Source organism: Clarias gariepinus, chromosome 1 (assembly GCF_024256425.1).
Source record: "Clarias gariepinus isolate MV-2021 ecotype Netherlands chromosome 1, CGAR_prim_01v2, whole genome shotgun sequence".
In the NCBI taxonomy this organism is placed as follows: domain Eukaryota; kingdom Metazoa; phylum Chordata; class Actinopteri; order Siluriformes; family Clariidae; genus Clarias; species Clarias gariepinus.
Window position 1 is genome coordinate 31,192,321 of NC_071100.1, and position 13,885 is coordinate 31,206,205.

A 13,885-nucleotide genomic window follows, 5' to 3' on the forward strand; every position below is an offset into this window, starting at 1 on the left:
AAAATGTATACACACGTCAACAGTTATGGTATTATGTTTACATTATTTAGTATAATGTGTAGTATTGTTTTCTACTAAATAGTCAGTACATATACATACTGTGTATGTATGTGTGTGTATATATATATATATATATATATATATATATATATATATATATAATTTATATATATATATATATAATTTATATATATATATATATATATATATATATATATATATATATATATTTATATATATATATATATATATATATTTATATATATATATATATATATATATATATATAATTTATATATATATATATATATAATTTATATATATATATATATATATATATATATATATATAATATATATATATATATATATATATATATATATATATATATGTATTATATATATATATATATATATATATATATATATATATGTATTATATATATATATATATATATATATATATATATATGTGTATTATATATATATATATATATATATATATATATATATATATATATATATATGTGTATTATATATATATATATATATATATATATATATATATATATATGTGTATTATATATATATATATATATATATATATATATATATATATGTGTATTATATATATATATATATATATATATATATATATATATATATATATATATATATATATATATGTGTATTATATATATATATATATATATATATATATATAATTTATATATGTATTATATATATATATATATATATATATATATATATATATATATATATATGTGTGTATATATACAGTATGTATGATGTTTGGATTTCCCTCAAAATCGTTTGTTCTCGGTTTATAATAATTCACTTCATGTACCCCACCTCCATCTTCTACCTTTTTACTAACATGTCTCTCATGATGTCCTCCCATGTCCCTGTACAACAGTCAGAAGTATATTATTTTCTCTCCAAGTCTCGGCTGAGAAAATGGAAGCGGAACCACTTCTGACGCGGATCTTGTTCACGGGACTGAAGTGAATGTTGCACCGCAGCGGAAACGGTTGGAGCCGTTTGAAATGGGTTTTAATACAAAGAGCGACTGTTCGTAAATACGGAACCTTCGTTACTGATATATTCGTCTATAAACGAATATTATCGCAGATACTCAAGTAGTTATACAGATATATAGTAAAGTATTTCTCCTGACTGGACTGGAATGTTGAGGTCAGTGGCAGGTTAGGAGTCGAGTCCTGTATATCAACAATCCAGTGACGATGCTTCTGTAGCGACTGATTGTCTAACTGACATTAACTGCGCTGGAAAATACCACTGCTGCTCATAATGCTCTGTCTCGGGCCGCTGTCAATACACTGCTTCCATTCAGACGAGACATTTGTGTGTCCTGGGCTGTAAGTTTACATCACCCTCGTCCATTGTGTGTGTGTGTGTGTGTGTGTGTGTCGCCTCTGTACAATGAGAATGAAGCTCAAACTGAAGACTGTGTTCCTGCTCTACTTTATGGTCTCCCTGCTGGGCCTGATCTACACGCTCATGCAGTTAGGTAAGACTGTTGTCTTTTAATTCTCCTGTCTCAAGCTTTAATTTATGTATCATAAATCGGTGGTGGTTCAGCATGTTAAGGTTACTGATCGAATGGCGGTCGAGGTTGCCGCTGTTGGGCCCTTGAGCAAGGCCTTTAACCCTGCCTTCTCCATGAACAAAGCTGGAATTAATTTGAAGTAATATATATGTGATGAACTTAACTCACTCATGCCGTCTATACCGCTTTATCCTGTATTCAGGGTTGCGGGGGCCTGGAGCCTATCACAGGAGACTTGGGGCACAAGGCAGGGTACACCCTGGACAGGGTGCCAATCCATTACAGGACACACACATACATACACACACTCATTCACAGACTACAGGCAATTTAGGAACGCCAGTTAGCCTAATCTGCATGTCTTTAGACTGTGGGAGAAAACCAGAGTACCTGGAGGGAACCCACCAAGCACAGGGAAAACATGCAAACTCTATGCACACAGAGACGGGAATCGAACCCAGACCCATGAGGTGCATGGCGGCGGTGTTGACCACTACATCACTGTGTCGCACCGCCCTGAGTGTTACCCATTTAATTTACAATTATCCACAGATCTCGTTTTTCTTCCCCTCAGGTCAGCGCTGTGACTGTAAAGAACATGACCTACCTAAGGACCGAACCATCTCCCAGTTGAGAGCAGAGTTACATAAGCTGCAGGAACATATAAAAAAATCTGAGGCATCAAAAGAATCCAGGCAGTCAAGTTTGCCTACAATTTATGTAATAACACCTACGTATGCGAGGTATATATCTGGCTGTATTTGTCTTTTTTTTTTTTTTTTTTGGTTTTTAAAATATTCTTAAATATTTCAAAATTTCCTTCCCAAACCAACCTTTTTTCTTTTTCACTGTCTAGACTGGTGCAGAAGGCTGAGCTCACACGCTTGTCCCACACCTTTCTGCATGTACCTCAGCTTCACTGGATCTTAGTGGAGGATTCTCCCAGCCCAACGCAGCTTGTGAGAAACTTTCTGGCTGGGTCCGGTCTGACCTACACTCATTTACATAAGCTGACGCCTAAAGATCGAAAGCTGCAGGAAGGTGATCCTCACTGGCTGAAGCCTCGCGGGGCCGAGCAGAGGAACGAGGGTTTGCGCTGGCTCAGGGAGAAGGCTGCTGCTGATGTGGGGAAAGGATTAGCCTTTGAAAATGCTGTGATCTACTTTGCTGATGATGACAACACATATAGTCTGCAGCTCTTTGAGGAGGTGAGCAGCAGAATGGTGGTATACTGCATGTGTGTAATGTTTGAATCATTGTAATAGTTAAGCATTTAGGTTTAGCATGGTGGCAAAGTGTTTAATGCTCTATCCTCACACCTCCAGGGTCCAGGTTTGGTTCCTGCTTAAGGTCTGTGTGCATGCAGTTCTCGTGTTCTTCTTGTGCTTGGTGGGTTTCTTCCCACAGTCCAAAGACATGCAGATTAGGCTCATCTCAAATTCATTTGTTTCTCAAATTGGCTGTAGTGTACGGGTTTTTGTGTGTATGCTTGTGCCCTTTGATGGATTGGCACCCCATGCACTAAAAGTCTTGACTTCGCTTACATCTTGATTGTTTAATTTTAAATTCAGTGTGGTGGTGTACAGAGTCTAAAAGGCAAAACAAAACCCAAACACTTGTTCCAATATTTATGAACCTGTCTGAACTTTTCCAACATTTGGCAGGTGCCCTTGATTCATAGTGACTTGCAAAAACTCTGTCTCAAAAAACAACAAAAAACCTAACGGAAGTGCATATAGGAGTCTGGCAATATCATTAAGCTGAATCTACTGTGTGTTAGAGAAAAGGTTCTACAAAAGAGCAAACAATGACCTTCTGGTTAATAATTTGCATCTATTAAACATCCTCTATATATACTTGAAACCTGGGCCCTGTGGGTGCAATACGACAGTGCTAACCACAAAGCCACCTTGTCTCCCCAGCAAGGAAGTTGTTAAAAAATATTAAAGCTATTAACTTCTCATTAACACAGGTGAAAGTCATCAGCGGTTGAGAAGAGGGATGAAGGTTGAGAAATAATAATAATAATTAAAAAAAAGTCATGGCGCCTAAGTGGCTCAGATACAACAGTGACGCTGAGCAGATCAGAATCAAATTCTCCATTTATTTTCTCCCTTTTCTCTCAGCTGCACTTGATACTCCCTGATTGTTGCATAGCACATCTGAAACCAAGAAGCAGGCCAAAAGACTTTGTTGTTTTTGAAGGGCAGACGAGGTCAATGGTAGAAGAAAGTGAAAAAAAGAAATGTATTAATGGATGATTAAGTAACAAACTGAGCCCATGCCTTATTCTCTCCCCCAAGAGGTTATGAGAAAGTCTGGAAAAAGTATTGTGTTCTTGATTGCAGTGAGCTTTGAATAGCACTGTGTCATCAGTCTTTGCCTTTTCCTTCTCTATGTTGTTTTTCTTATCCCTGTCTCTCTGTCTACCTCAGATGCGTTACACTAAGAAAGTCTCGGTATGGCCGGTGGGTTTGGTGGGGGCTATGAAGTTCGAGCGGCCCGTGGTGGAGAATGGGAAGGTAGTTCGTTTTCATACCGGCTGGCGACCCAACCGTCCGTTCCCCATTGACATGGCTGGCTTTGCCGTCTCTTTAAACCTGGTATTGGCTAATCCAGAGGCTTCGTTCGATGGCAATGCAGAGATGGGCTTCCTGGAAAGCAGCCTTCTGCAGAACCTGGTTACCATGGAGGAACTAGAGCCCAAAGCTGACTTGTGCTCTAAGGTATAATCACAGCTGTACAATGCCATGAAAAAGTATGGCACTTTCTGATTCATTTTTTTTTTTTTGCAAATTTGTCACACTTAAATGATTCAGATACTCAAACTAATTATAATATTACGAAAAGATAACTGTTTTTAAATTATCGTGTTTATTAAGGGGAAAAAAACTGTCCAAACCTACCTGGTACTATGTAAATAAATAAATAAAAAACTTAATTTTTTAAAGTCCCTGGTGAGCAAGCCGAGGGCGACAGTGGCAAGGAAAAACTCCCTGAGATGGTAATAGGAAGAAACCTTGAGAGGAACCAGACTCAACAGGGAACCCATCCTCATTTGGGTGAAACAGAAAGCAGTAAATGATCTGCATTTATACAGTGTGTAGGGTGGGTGGCAGTTCAGCTATAATAGCTGATGTTAATTGATGTTAATATGGAGTCCAGGTAGTTATTGAAGACCCAGGTAGACTTGTAAGAAGTTCCAGTCATGAACTATCGAACTGTCAAGTCCCCAGAGAAACAGTTGCCAACACCAGTCAAGGCCAGAACCATTTTCTAGGTAGAGAGAATCATTCCCAGACACCAGACGCATCCCAGAGAGACACACGGGGCATCCATGTGACGAGATCTTCAGCCAGAAGCGGGGCACCAGGATGGGTCAGACAGGTCCGGAGGGCAGAGGGAGTCTGGATCACTGGCAGCTCAGGAACGACATGTGTAGCTCGACAGAGAGAGAGAGAAAGAGTGAAAGGGGGGGACAGGAGGAGAGAGGAAAAAGAAAGAGGGGGGGGAAGAGAAGAAGAGGAGAGATGGCAGTTAGGTATGGTCACAGTCACACAATGTATAATGTGAATGTATATTAACTGTAGAGTGCAAGCAGAGACTCCGGCAGGACTAACTATGACAGCATAACTAAAAGGGAGAGCCAGAAGGAAACACAAACATGAGGGCTTCCTGACATGTAAAGCAAACAATCACCTCACCGTCAGCAAACCTGAGTGATCAATGAGAGTGAGGAAGACAGCATCCAAACATACCAGTTCACCATAATACTCTACGTCCATGAGTCCCCCAGATCTGCTCCTTTACCTATGGCAAATCTATTTATAAAAATGCTCGGCTAAATAAATAGGTTTTTAGCCTGGACTTAAACACTGAGACTGTGTCTGAGTCCCGAACACTATTTGGAAGACTATTCCATAACTTTGGGGCTTTGTAAGAAAAAGCTCTGCCCCCAGCTGTATTTTTCATAATACGCGGTACTGACAAGCAGCCTGCATCCTTTGTTTGAAGTAGGCGTGGCGGATCGTAAGACACTAGCAGTTCGCTCAGGTACTGCGGCGCGAGACCATTTAATGCTTTATATGTCAAGAGTAGTATTTTAAAATCAATGCGAAATTTCACAGGGAGCCAATGGAGTGAAGATAAGATAGGGGTGATGTGCTCATATCTTCTGGTTCTGGTGAGGACTCTCGCTGCTGCATTCTGGACTAGCTGAAGTATATATATATATATATATATATATATATATATATATAGACCCACTAGCTAAATTAGGAATGAAGTGTGATTTTTTTTGGAAAGCTGGGCGACTTGAGTTACATTTCACTTGCCACACCCAGGCCTGATTATTGCCAGAACTATTGATTTAAGAAATCACTTTAATAAAACCTGTCTGACAAGCAAAGCATGCTAAAAAAATGTAAATTAAAAAAAGCAACACATTTAAAGGAATTTAATGAAAAAACAAATGAATTGACATATATCAGTCTGGAAAGGGTTACCAAGCCCTTTCTAAGGCTTTCGGAGTCTAGACCTATTATCCACAGTTGGAGAATACTTGGAACTTGGAACAAAAAGTGCTTTAAAGTTTCCATCATTGGATAGATACTTACACTGGGTTACTAGGTTACTAACTACGTTGGTAAGGGGATTTATTTATTTATATATATTTTTTTAATGGCAGGGGGGATTTAGTCCAAGTACTGAAAAAACAAATGCGTCTTGAGTCGCCGTTTAAAGATAGTCAAAGACTGTTAATAGACGGTCTATAATTACTTTATAAGCATGATGACGACTCATCCAGCATAAAAGGAACATCATTATCTAAAGAGCTCTAGGCCTCATTTACCTCATTTAAAGTGTTTATAATTTAACAATAAGAGAGACCAGCCAAAAATGGCAACCATAGAAGAGTTCCAAGGCAAAAGCCATTGGTGATCAAATAGAACACAAAGCCTTGTCTCACATTTATCTTTATTGTTTCCAAGACTTGGACAAATATTCTGTGGACTGATGAGACAAAAGTTTAACTTTTTGGAAGGTGAGTGTCCTGCTACATCTTGCGTAAAACAAACACAGCATTTCATAAAAAGATCATCATTCCAACAGTCTAACATGGTGGTGGTGATATGATGGTCGCTTTGCAGCTTCAGAACCCAGATGACTTGCCATAATACATAAAACCATGAATTCCGAAGGAAAATGTCTGATCATCAGCTTTTGATCACTTGGGTTATGCAGCAGGACAATGATCCGAAACACACCTGCAAGTCCATTTCTGAATGCCTTAAAAAATACAAAATAAAGGTTATAAAATGGCCTAGTCAATGTCTGGATTTAAATAAATGTTGCTAACACTGGATTGCAGTTGTTGCTGCCACAGTTATTACATTTAGAAGGGCAATTACTTTTTCACATAGGGCCAGAAAGGTACGGACAGCGTTTTCCCCTTAAAAAAACAAACAAATAGTTTAACAAATATGCAAAAAAGAAAATATTAGAAAGGGTCAAAAAATTTTCATGGCACTGTAAATCTATGCACTGCATATTAATTAACTGGTTTATGTGTAAGGTATGTGCTACTGTTTTAAACAAAATATTTTGTTGTTTGAAACAAAAAATTTTATCTATTTTTTGCATGTTTTTGCTTTGCTTCCTCAGGTGCTGGTGTGGCACACGCGCACTGAAAAGCCGAAGATGAAAAAGGAGGAGGCTCTTATAAAGCAGGGGTTAGGATCAGATCCCAATGTGGAGGTGTAAGCTCCAGGTTTCCAAGAACACCCGGGGAAATCCCAGTCACCAAAACATTTTGCTGTAGTGTTAACATAAGACGTTGTTCTTTGTTCAGTTATAAGGGGGCCTTTTAGTGTTGTCCAGGAATTATGTCACTATGTGAATAACTGTTCGGTTTTCCTGATTGAGTGTATGGATTTGTTTACTTGAGTCAATGAAAGAAGTTTTTGTTTATTTATTTGTCTATTTATCATTCATGGTATTATGTCGAATACATGTAGTTGTATGGTGTTTCTGCCTCATGGCTCTAAATGATTGTCTTGTACAATGACGTTAATGTCATGTCTAGGGGAGCAATTAAATTGGGTTTTGGGGTGAGGATGATTTCTCGGGGCCGGAAAAGCCAAGTGACCCAATCTGAGCCTGGGAGATCAAAATTGTCTTTTACGAGGTACATCTATGAAAACGGCTTAAAATAAAAGACTTATAAAACAAAATGCAGAGTTTTATTGTCACTTTGAATTGTGTACACATTGAAGCTCTGGCATACAACAGCAACTAACATGAGTTACAACATACTGTAACATCTTGTTTGAGTCTTTAGCCTAGTCACTGTGTGCTGTTTTGCACTTGCTGGCTATTTCCGTTGCACTTTGTAGGTATAAAATGAATGACAGTTGTAAAGCATGTCAGACCTCACGACTCCATAAAATCAGTGGACCACTAAACAGTTATTAAGCCGGCTATTATAACTATTCTCAGGATACTTGTGTAGAATTATGTCATGACTGATGGCAGTGGAAAAGAAAGGTTTTGTCTTATCAGAAGGGGCAAATACTTTTTCACAGCACTGTATATAGTTCTCTCTGAAATCCTTTTCTGCTCACCACTTTACAGTTGTAAAGTGTGGTTATTTGAGTTATTATAGCCCTCAAAGCCATCAGCTTGAACCAATCTCTGACTAACAAGGTTTTTCCACTCACAGGACTGTTGTATATTATATATTTTTTTATTGTTTAGTTTTTTTTTTCTTCTTTTAACTGCCGACGTTTGGGAATGGAAAAACTTAGAAGGTCATCAGTTTCTGAACTTCTCAAAACAGGCAACCATTACCATGGTCAAGGTCAAGTGCATGTGTGAGATCATGTGCCCCCCAGTTTGAACATAAAGTCCCTGATATGTATCTTAATGCTTTTATTCATGGCCTTGCTGCCACACACTCTAATCAGATAACAGTACAATTTACTACAATTAAACACTCTTTAGGGTTGCGTATTTCAGCATTACTATTTAATCACACTGTTTACATCTGTATATTGATGTATTAATTGAATCACAGTGTGACCTTGCATGCTTCAGTTTTGTGTGTGTGGGCGTGTGTATTTGATGAGTATGGTCATGTCTCTAAGTGAGTAATCGCCCCGTGGACTACAGAAGACGCCATCAGCACACGCCTCTCTGAATGACTCCTAACCACATCCCATTTTGATCTGCTGCTTTCCTCGCATTATCATCCACAGGCACCAACATGCACAGCTGCAAACCAGCTGCTTCTATGGCTCACATGCAGCCCGTGTGATGATCCTTTCCTGAGTTTCAAAGTAGGGGGGGATGATGAGCTGACTCATCAGTCTTAACATCCTGTAACATGTGAGATTATTCATAAATTCCTAAAGGAACATTATCAGTGACTGACATGCTGCCTTTAGTGTCTTTATTTGTTAAATGACACACCTAGTGTTTCCATGGACATTCCTTGTCTACTTCCTGTCTTAGGCTGCTACTAAATAAAGTCAATACTTTTTAGAAGGTTTAGTGTGTATAAAGGCATGCTTTAAGCATTTTTAACAAAGCAAACATATTGGCTTTGTGTTTTGCATGTAGCAGTTTTGTCTTTCTCCATAAGTTAAACGTTAATGATGGTACAATAAGTAGGCTTTCGCGGTCGAAACCTTGATTGTTGCAATGTGTTCCCACCCTAAACCTGTCAACATCCCAAATACTACACAGCCATGAAATGTATGGCTTTACTGCATGTCGCAACAGAAAAGAGTTTATACCATCTGTAAAAAATAAAGCTATGCTATTTTATCTTAGGGTACAATGTGATATATTCCTTAACATCTTTATTAAACATACTATTGCACTTTAAAGATGAACAATACCACTGCTGCTCATCATTTCATTTTACACTTCATCTGCACATTGGACACCTTATACATACTATATCCTTTTTATTTCAGTGGGGCAAAAAAGTATTTAGTCAGCCACTGTGTGTGTGTATGTATGTGTGTATATATATATATATATATATATATATATATAAAAACTATGGTTCAGAAGGTCCCAGGTTCAGACCCCTTGACCACCATGCAAGCTGCTCAGATGTATCATGAGATTAAAATGTACAGTCACTCTGGATAAGAGCATTTGCCAATGTGTAAATATACTCTATATCATACTTTATAATATAATGTAACAAAATTACTACATGTAGATTTGATATATTTAATTTTTTTTCATATTAGCATTTGCCTCTTTTATTTTCTTTTTAGGAAAATAAATCATACAGTTAAATTAATCATCATATGGTTGTGTATGTGACAAATAAAGTCTATTTAAATGTATTCTCCAAAAGCACTACAATGATCCTCAATGTCCCATTATAGTACTGTATACCTTAATTGTGTTCGTCTATAGGTTTAAAGAAAAATCCCCACCTTATTCACAATCATTAGTGTTATTCTGGGTGTTCACGCTGCTTCCACGGAGCTCTGTTATCATTCCTGTAGGAAGGTGTTGCAGGCGTAATGTACATACAGTGTATTAATTGATTACAAGTCAAGTGCAAGGCGTGTGGAGAATGGGAGTTAGAGAAAGTGATTGTGTTTGTTTTAGTGACGACATGTTTAGGCAGAGTCCATGACGATTATACGTGTGAGGTGAGCCAAGGATGTACTGAGCATGCACATACACACACACACTCACTCACACACACACAGTCAATCTCAGAGAGAGCACCCAGCAGGTAAACTACTCACCTCTCATTTCATTATGTTCTTGAAACAAGACTTGCTTTAACTAAGGTTGGAAACGTAGCTAAAGTGATATTTGTATATTGTGTGTAAATGAATATCATTCGAAAGGAACGTCTCCATTCTCAGTAAAGTACGTGTGAATAATGTAGACAACAGTTTTACTGTACTGACGAATAGAAAGTCTGTTCACCTTTTTTTTGTGGAAACAGAGTCTAAGGGAAGTTGCTGAACTGGTCAATATTTGTTTAACCATTACACTTTAACTATTAGCTCTGACTATTGAATCTTAACCTTTTACAAAATAATGTTTTACATAAATGCTGAATGGCTAACCAACTGCTTCCGTTAGACTTTGTTCAAAAGTGAGCAAAGTTTTTGTGTAAAATGATCGTCTGGTGTATTTACACATAAAATATATAGATAATCTGAATTGACATTTAGGCATTTGGCAGACATTTAGGCATTAACCAGTGCGACTTACAAAAGTGCTTCGAAGCTTTCGTCAGTGGATATGTCCTTACACTGGGTTACTAGGTTACTAAGTACTGTAAGTACTTCTTTTTTTTTATTCCTTTTTTTTTTTTAGTGTGGCTGGATTAACCCAAATGTTAAAGAAACAGATAGGTCTGAATAATGACCCGAGTTGAACAACCGGAAAGCATTCCTTAAAGACGAAGCATACATATACTTTCTCATACATGGTATTACTCGTTTTCATAATTTGTGAATGACCATTATTAAAAGAATTATACAAATAAAATTGAATTGAATTGAATCAAATGAACACAAGATGGGACAGCAAGGCAATGGGTCAGGTCAAGGGTTCGATTCCTGCCTCGGGTCTGTGTGCATGGAGTTTGCATGTTCTCCCCATGCTGGGTGGGTTTTTTTTATCCGGCTACTCCGGTTTCCTCCCACAGTTCAAAGCCATACAGAGTGTGTGTGCTTGTGCACTGCAGTGGACTGGCATGTAGTCCAGGGTGTATCCTGCCTTGTGGTCCATGTCTCCTGGGATAGGCTCGAATCTTGGCACAAGTCACAGTTCCAGCACAACTAGGGAGAGTCAAAGTCAAATCAAAGCTGGCGTTTCTCTTATCTATCAGGGCAAGAGGCACAGTGATATTATCACACAAATACAGGGACACATGGAGACGTCAAGCACACACGCAGGCACTGAACTACTGAACTTTGAACACTGTCACGATGAGGTGATCCGCAGAAGGGAAGTATCTATATAAATGACATACCAGAAGCCTTAAGTGCATTGTGAGCAGGCTGTCAGGCTGAGCGCTTCTACCAAAGGATTTACTATTTCTTATTTTTTAGGTCTTAGACAAAACAAGATTGTTTTAATACCTCACTTCCTGTCTGTCTCGTCTCTTGTTCTACAGAAAAGCTGAAACCTTGCTGACTTGGAAAAATCATGACAATTGGAAAAAGCTCCAAGAAGCTAAAGGCTCCTAGGTCTTCTCCTTTCCTAGATCAAGACAAAGGACCCTATGGACGTTTACATGAACCAGAAACAGGGTTTGGGACAGAGGTGCAGATTACAAAGAAACAAGCATCATTGGCAGGAGAAGAGAACAGCAGAGCTTTTCCAGACGATCACGAGCCCTGTGTGTCTGATTTCAGCGAAGGCATGATGGAGGACGATGGGACCACCCTGCTGAAGAGGAAGCCAAGCCGCCTGAGCCGGCGCTGGAGCAGGAAAAGCTCCAGGAGGACCAAGTCTGATAAATCTTCAGAGCAGACAGACATGCAAAGCACCAAGACTGAAGTGGCTCCTTCTATGAACTCAAACCTGGATGTGGACTTAGCAACTCAGCCTGAATCAGGATCAGGCAGCAGAGCTCCAGAACCCATGCTAATCCACTTCTCCATAAGAGAGGACGCTGACGATCAGAAACTGATTCCAGAAGGAGAGGAGAGGCAAAAGGAGACGGAGGAGAAAATGAAAGAAGTTGACAAATTAAACGTAGAGAACATGAAGGTCATTAAAAGGAGCTCTATTAGGAATTATCGCAAGGTGAGATACTTACATTACATAAGAGATAAGACCACCCACTCCTGATATAATATGAACTATGAAAGGATTACTCGGGGAGATTTGTAGAAATGTCCTATAATAGCTGTAATAATTCTTTATTTAATATTAAAACTTTGCTTAATAGTAAGATTCAAGTTTTTTTTCCTCCACGTCTTTATTACAGTATTTTAAGAAATAGTCAGCGCCAGCACAGTTTACACTTACATAAGTACAGCCTTTGACACAGTTTTACTCCCTCTTGATGTAATCTGTATAATTAGGAATTTTTATTGCGGCCAAAGTCTCCACTCTAATGCAGATAACAAGATGACATCTGTTAAGTTTTCCTTTGCTGCAGACGTTTTGCACAATATGACAAAATTAGATTCAAATGTTTCCTATGTATTTTATTTTCTTGACACTTTTTGCTTTATGTTGAAACCCTGCTCATTTCCATTTCTGAGTGTCCTTTGGATAAAAGCAGTTTTTTGTTGTTTACACTGCCCATACAAATAGAGGAAAGGGAGGGAACAGTAGTTCAGAGATCAGTTTTGAGATTACGCTTTGACTCTTTTGACTCTAATAGCCAATAATCACGCTTACTAGATCAATATCCTTGACCAGCTAAATTCCTCAGTTTTATTAGCCATACTGGAATAATGTTTCTCATCATTCTGTTTCTGCCCTAGTATGACAAATGACAAACACTGCTTTTGCTTTTTTTTTTTAGGTTTTGGATAAAGCACTTCGACGAGGATGGGAGACTTTCGTTACTAACTTGTACAGTGTGACCCTCTCTCCTGTGCCCTCCTCTGGGTCCTCACCAAACAAGTCTGAAATGGACAAGAAGGCTGCTCTGGCAGATTTTAGATTATAGCCAGTTATAAATATGAATATAAATTATTTTGTGCATTTTAGTTTTAATTGACTTAAATTGTATTTGAATAATAATCATAATAATAATAATTATTATTATTATTTTTATTAACACATGAAATTAATTTTTGTAAGTTGTATTTATATTTGATTTTTTTTTCACCAAAATCATCTTTTTCTTTTCTTGATGTTACTACAACATTTAACATGGAGATTGTTTTATGATGGTTTGTGTTACACAACTTGAAACAGCAATATTATTATTTTAAAAGTGTATGTGAGGTTGTAGTTTTGCTTCTGGTTCTGTGTATTACTGCGCGTATTATGTTAATACACGCTTGTCCCACAGAACAAAATTAATTTCAGTAAACTTAAAGGAATGATTTTTGGTTATGATATGAACACTTTAAAACTGACTGAGCTGAGAACAGTATTAATGGAGGAAAAGGTCTTTGCTAATGGGCACTCGGCCCTGACTATTGGACTAAAACTCCAACACTGGGAGATCACATATCCTTGGCTTTGAAGTCCATGACTGAGCCAACTGACTGTTAATTATTTTGATCATGAAACATTTGTAAGGAATATTATCAGGACAAAGAAATAAAAAATACATTAA

General features: G+C 37.7%; 2 protein-coding genes across 3 annotated transcripts; both read left to right on the forward strand.

Moving 5' to 3' along the window:
* Nucleotides 1-1,021: 1,021 nt before the first annotated feature.
* Nucleotides 1,022-7,758, forward strand: b3gat3 (beta-1,3-glucuronyltransferase 3 (glucuronosyltransferase I)). Its single transcript, XM_053496810.1, has 5 exons — nucleotides 1,022-1,551; nucleotides 2,165-2,333; nucleotides 2,447-2,798; nucleotides 4,026-4,316; nucleotides 7,255-7,758. The coding sequence occupies exons 1-5, from the start codon at nucleotides 1,464-1,466 to the stop codon at nucleotides 7,351-7,353; spliced, it is 999 nt and encodes a 332-aa protein (XP_053352785.1). The 5' UTR covers nucleotides 1,022-1,463; the 3' UTR covers nucleotides 7,354-7,758.
* Nucleotides 7,759-10,300: 2,542 nt separating this feature from the next.
* sb:cb1058 (uncharacterized protein LOC394209 homolog) lies at nucleotides 10,301-13,327 on the forward strand. Of its 2 annotated transcripts, XM_053502596.1 has the most exons (3): nucleotides 10,301-10,354; nucleotides 11,756-12,390; nucleotides 13,121-13,327. In XM_053502596.1, exons 2-3 carry the CDS (start codon nucleotides 11,788-11,790, stop codon nucleotides 13,265-13,267), a joined length of 750 nt encoding a protein of 249 aa, XP_053358571.1. In that variant the 5' UTR covers nucleotides 10,301-10,354; nucleotides 11,756-11,787; the 3' UTR covers nucleotides 13,268-13,327. The 2 variants fall into 2 exon arrangements, with proteins under 2 accessions (XP_053358571.1, XP_053358562.1); XM_053502587.1 differs by lacking the exon at nucleotides 10,301-10,354 and having other exon boundaries at nucleotides 11,638-12,390.
* The last annotated feature ends 558 nt before the right edge of the window (nucleotides 13,328-13,885 follow it).

Bases quoted from the DNA above. Each gene is read 5' to 3' on its own strand.
- b3gat3 (XM_053496810.1), top strand. From the start codon at position 1,464: ATGAGAATGAAGCTCAAACTGAAGACTGTGTTCCTGCTCTACTTTATG. The intron at 2,334-2,446 runs GTATATATCTGG...TTCACTGTCTAG, and splicing joins ATAACACCTACGTATGCGAG to ACTGGTGCAGAAGGCTGAGC. The intron at 4,317-7,254 runs GTATAATCACAG...TTGCTTCCTCAG, and splicing joins AAGCTGACTTGTGCTCTAAG to GTGCTGGTGTGGCACACGCG.
- sb:cb1058 (XM_053502596.1), top strand. From the start codon at position 11,788: ATGACAATTGGAAAAAGCTCCAAGAAGCTAAAGGCTCCTAGGTCTTCT. The intron at 12,391-13,120 runs GTGAGATACTTA...TTTTTTTTTTAG, and splicing joins CTATTAGGAATTATCGCAAG to GTTTTGGATAAAGCACTTCG.